This window comes from Nelumbo nucifera, chromosome 1 (genome assembly GCF_055504915.1).
Source record: "Nelumbo nucifera cultivar China Antique chromosome 1, China Antique-T2T, whole genome shotgun sequence".
NCBI classification, from domain to species: domain Eukaryota; kingdom Viridiplantae; phylum Streptophyta; class Magnoliopsida; order Proteales; family Nelumbonaceae; genus Nelumbo; species Nelumbo nucifera.
The window spans coordinates 7,906,572-7,911,708 of record NC_142649.1 but is presented as its reverse complement, the minus strand read 5'-3'; the positions used below and the strand labels follow the sequence as shown (position 1 = coordinate 7,911,708).

The window sequence follows — 5,137 nt, the reverse complement described above, 5'->3', positions numbered from 1 at the left end:
CCTCCGAATCCTTTTACCTCGGAATCCCTTAAAAAAGCTGGTTTCAACTTTCAATTTTCAAGGAAAAATAAAAAATTGTAAATAAAGAAATGTTATAAAAAGAGTTCGTCCCCTCTACCCATTCTTCGATCAAGGGAGATAACTAAAACTGAGTGATGTTGCCGCTAGGTTCATCGTTCTTGTTGGGGAAAATGACAGGCTGCGTTGCTCAGTTGTCCATAGATAGAGAGAGAGATAAATTAGGGAAGAAGAGTTGCCGCTGGTTTGCTCGACGGTGGGTTTCCTGGATTTCTGGGTGGAGCTCTTTCTAGGTTTTTCTGTACGGAGCTCTCCTACGACCTCCCTGATTCATAACAACTTTGATCAAACGCCATCTCTGTGCTGGCCGCCACTACTGATTTGAGTAGAAGGGCAACTAATCAATGGGTATTTTGGGTATAATTTAAATTAAATCAAACACGTGACGTCACGTGTAAACGGTATGCGAGAGTGACGTCACGTGTAAACGGTATGCGAGAGAGACTCAACGGGGAGGGAGTTGTCTTTCAATTGTCAAAAAAAGTAAGGATACTTTAAGACAATATTGAAACAGTAGATATAGAGTTAGTCAATTTCTTAAATCTTACGGGTAGTTTAAGAAATTTTCCCTTTATTAAATTAGGTTTGTTTTTTTAAGGGAAAATTTTAAAAACGTTTCCATAGATGATGCCAATTGTTACTGCCAAATATGAAGCCGAGGGCAATAACATAATTTCTAGCGTCTGAGGTCTATAGGTCCAACCTGTTGAGAGAAAGATGTTAGAGGCCCCGGGGTTATCCCAGGGGCGAAAACTCCAACGGTCAAAGTAGCAAAAGGCTACAAAGGATCAAACCAAGCAAGAGAGGAGACTTAGAGCTTAAGTTCTAGAGAGCCTTTACCTCAATGTGAGAGCCCCTTTTTATAGTCGGAATTGCCTTAGAGGAGGAGCAGGTGGTGGCAATTGGTAGTGGTTGGTAATGAACATACATCCATCTGACGCCACGTGTCAAGATCCCCAGGTTGACTAGATATTCCTACATCATTATTTATTGTAATGTTTTTTTTTTTCATAAAGTATATTGAAATACGTATTTATCATATAGTTATACCTTATTCATGATTATTTCCACCTTAGATTTAATATCATGTGATTTAGGAAAGTTTTCTTAAATGTATCATATTTTTTCCCCGTATCCATGTATAGGAGTACCATGATATATATCGATGTCCAAACTTACCATAACAGACAACATCAATACTGATAGCTTGCCCACCCAACTAGCTTTAATTTATTCGAGGGTAGAAATCGTGCAAGTTTTATATTCCATACCCATTTCTTTCAAAAAAAAAAAAAAAGAAAAAAAGAAAAATTTCGATACCCATTGAAATATTGAATGGATTTATCTTCTTTTCTGTTCTCATATAAAAAGAAAGGAGCTTTTTTGTTTTTCCATGCATATCGAATAAATTGATCTCCGTTTCCTTTCTTTTCTTTTTTATGCTCTGAGCATGGTCCATATGGGTGGGTGGAGACCGTGGAGCAGAAAAGGCTAGCTGCCTTTTGACAGTTCACCCAATAATAAGGCTTACGCTTCCCTTCTTTTAGTTTAGTCATTAGACAATAGTTACTGTTTTGAAGTTAAAAGGTAGTGCCTTCAAGTGTTGTAGGAATCAGGACTGAAAATCGAGAGTTGTTAGATCAATTTCTTCATCTTAATCTTCTTTGAGACCAGAGAAAAAAGTATGGCCGGAGTTGTTTCCAGCGCGGTTGCAGAGGAAATGGTCAAGAAATTGATTTTCACCGTTTCCCAAGACTCCCTTTTGGCATGGAATGTCCAAGGGGTGCTGAAAAAGCTTCAGGGAAGCTTAACAGTCATCCAATACTTTCTTCGGGACGCCCAAAGGCAGCAACTGCACAGTTCAGAGGTAAGAAGCTGGCTGAAGAGGCTTAAAGACGTAGCGTACGATGCAGATGACCTGTTGGATGAGTTCGAGTATGAAGCTTTATGCTGTAACATGGAGATCCAGAATACCCAGGACTCCATCGAGAATGAGGTACGTGACACCTCTTCCTTCAGCAACCCAATTGCATTTAGTTTCGAGATGGCTTGTAAACTGAAGGATATAAATGGGATCTTATATGGTCTAATTAGGGATGCTGTTAGCTCATCAGTCCAACTTCAAATAGAACCCATTTCTGGGGTTGGAGTTGGAGGGAGGGAAAGTGGTTATGTGTCTGCAGATACAACCAATCTGGGTGGAACAGGAAAGATGGCACTGAATGCAGTTAAGAGTACTCTAGGAGGTTTGAGAAGTGGGAGTGGTGATATTTGGGACAACAGTGGAGTCTCAGCTGAACTGAAGTTGAGATATGATCGTCTGCCATCACCTGTTAAGCAATGTTTCGCGTATTGCTCCATTTTGCCCAAGGATAGTACCCATGAGAAGGATACTGTAATCAAGTTGTGGATGGCGGAAGGATTTCTTGAAGTAGCTGCAGCCAGTGGAAGTAAACTGATGGAGGACATTGGAGATGAGTATTTCAATACGTTGGTATCGAATTCTAAGTTTGAAGTTGAAAGAAGAGACAATTATGGGGACGTTCGATATTTCAGAATCGATGGTTCTGTACATGATCTTGTGAAGTTAGTTGCAGGGAAGGAATGTTCGACAGTGAAGGACAAGGAAGGTAGTAGCATGGAAGGTGTTTCTGAGATTCGTCGCCTGTCAGATGAAATAAAAACTGGCCCAACATCTTTGCATGAGGCGAAGAAATTGTGGACTGTTCGTTCCACAGATGTATCGTCCTTGTTATGTTTCAACTGTCTGCGTGTGTTGGATTTGCGAGGGATTGTGGTCAACGAAATGCCGAGTTCAATCGGCAACTTGAAACATCTAAGGTATCTTGACCTCACAGGCTCCACTATTAAATCAGGGTCACTACCAGACTCCATTACTAGACTTTACAAACTGCAGACCCTGAAAGCACTCGAACTTCGTTGTTGTTTTTGGGAGCTTCCGGAAGAAATGAGAAAGATGATTGGCTTGAGACATCTGGAGGTTGAAAGGTGGAAGGTGCCAATTGAGGTAGGACGACTAAGTTGCCTTCAAACTTTACGTTTCTTTGCTGTGGAGCAGGAAAGAGGAAATGGGATCGAACAATTGAGAAATCTAAACTTCCTGAGAGGCTTCCTAGAGATTATTTTATTGGAGAAAGTGAGAAATGGAAGGGAAGCCATGGAGGCCAATTTGAAGCAGAAGAAATACCTTCAAGAGTTGAAATTGCAATGGGTTGAAAACGATACTATTACTGATGCAGATGATGTCTTGGAAGGCCTCCAGCCTCATGAAAACTTGCAAAAACTGGAAATTTATGGATTTGTAGGTCTGAAATTTCCCACATGGTTGAACTGTACATGTTATGCCTCACCACTCCCTAATTTGGTATCCCTCACTCTGTATCATTGCAATGGATGTGAAAATCTCCCAATGCTTGGACAGCTACCTTCTCTTAGGTATTTTTATATATTTACTATGGAGAATGTAAGGTGTTTGGGAGGGGAGTTTTATCAAGGAAGAAGTAGTACTGGTTATGGTGAAGTAAGAGGCAGAAGAAGAATATTTCCATCATTGGAAGAACTTGTTCTATCTGACTTGCCTAAACTAGAAGAATGGCTAGAAGCAGACGAAGAATGCAAGAGGCCAAATGAAGATCAAGAACTAGTTTTCTTCCCTTGCCTCAGAGAATTGAGTATTGAGAAGTGCCCTCTTTTGAAAAGATTACCAACTCGGTTTCCTTGCTTTGGTCCTCAGCAGCCACCCTGCTGACCTCTCTCACTACCCTTGAGGAGTTGCTCATTGGTAGCTTTGTTGATCACCCAGATTATTTCACAGGAGAGGGTATCCAACACCTCATCTCCCTCAAAAAATTTGGTATTTCATGCTGTGACAACCTGAAATCCTTGCCGGATCAACTTCAATGTCTCACCAAGCTAAAATGTCTAGATGTGTCTAGCTTCAACAGCTTGGTGGCTTTACCTGATTGGTTGGAGAATCTGACATTACTCGAGTCCTTGACCATCTATGGTTGCGATAATCTGATGTATCTGCCCAGTGAGCAAAGCTTTCCGGAACTAAAACGATTGGTGATTGGAGAATGTGCACGCTTGGGAATAAATTTTTTCATATGGGAAAAGGAAGGATAAAACACAGTCAAAGATGTTTGTTTCCCACGTTTATTTAGTTTCATCAACAGGTTCGTCACATCCTCGATTTATACTTAAGTCCCTCTCCCTTTGCTACTTCATACTCTTCTTTTCTGTTGAAGTAGTACTTGAGAGCACTAGAGCAGCAGGACTTTGGGAATAGTCGAGAGTCACTGCATCAACTTTTCTTATTGAGATCATTTAATTTTCATCTTTGCCATCTTATTCTCCTTTGTTCCTCACTTTCTCTTGTTCTTTCTATCTTTTCAGATTGCACAGAGAACATATAGTAAGATTATTAAGATGTGATGCATGACGTTTACGACGGGAAACTGTATGTGCAGGCACCAATAAGGTACCCAGAATATTAGGATTAGGACTGCGCTTGTAATTTTTGTTCTAAAAGGAAGCTTGTAATAAAACCAATTCTCCAATATGTACAATGTCTACGATATTCAGTATGATAGTATTAGCACCGACATGGATGCTATTGATATTGACGGGACTTCCACCCCTAGTAATGATACTAGGGGAAAGAAAAAGAAGGCCACAAAGTTGATTAATCCAGTTTGAAAAATATTTAAAATAAAGGAGGTTCAGGGGAAGGGAAAAAAAGTTGTTTGCCAAAAATGTAGGAAATGCTTAAGCTATTGTAGCAAGGGTGGTACTGGCCATTTGGATAGACATTTGCTCAACCATGAGAAAGAAGAAGAAGAAGGGAGAGAAACAACACAAACACAAATTGGGCAGGGGGGTTGGTACTTTTAAATATTCTCAAGAAAAAATGAGGCAAGAATTAGTAAAATATATTGTACATGCTGAACAACCATTTTCATTACCTGAAGATACTAAACTTGAAAAATGGTTACATAATTTTGTAAATCCACAATTTAAAAAAGTTTCTAGGAATACT

At 39.9% G+C, this 5,137-nt stretch overlaps 1 protein-coding gene across 1 annotated transcript; it reads left to right on the top strand.

Annotated features, from left to right (window-relative positions):
• The first annotated feature begins 1,762 nt into the window (after window positions 1–1,762).
• On the top strand, window positions 1,763–3,847 carry LOC104586845 (putative disease resistance protein RGA4). The gene has a single exon (XM_088896582.1). It carries the CDS (start codon window positions 1,763–1,765, stop codon window positions 3,845–3,847), a length of 2,085 nt encoding a protein of 694 aa, XP_088752708.1.
• Window positions 3,848–5,137: the final 1,290 nt, after the last annotated feature.

What these genes read in the sequence shown, in the direction of transcription:
- LOC104586845 (XM_088896582.1), top strand. Translation starts at nt 1,763, where the DNA reads ATGGCCGGAGTTGTTTCCAGCGCGGTTGCAGAGGAAATGGTCAAGAAA.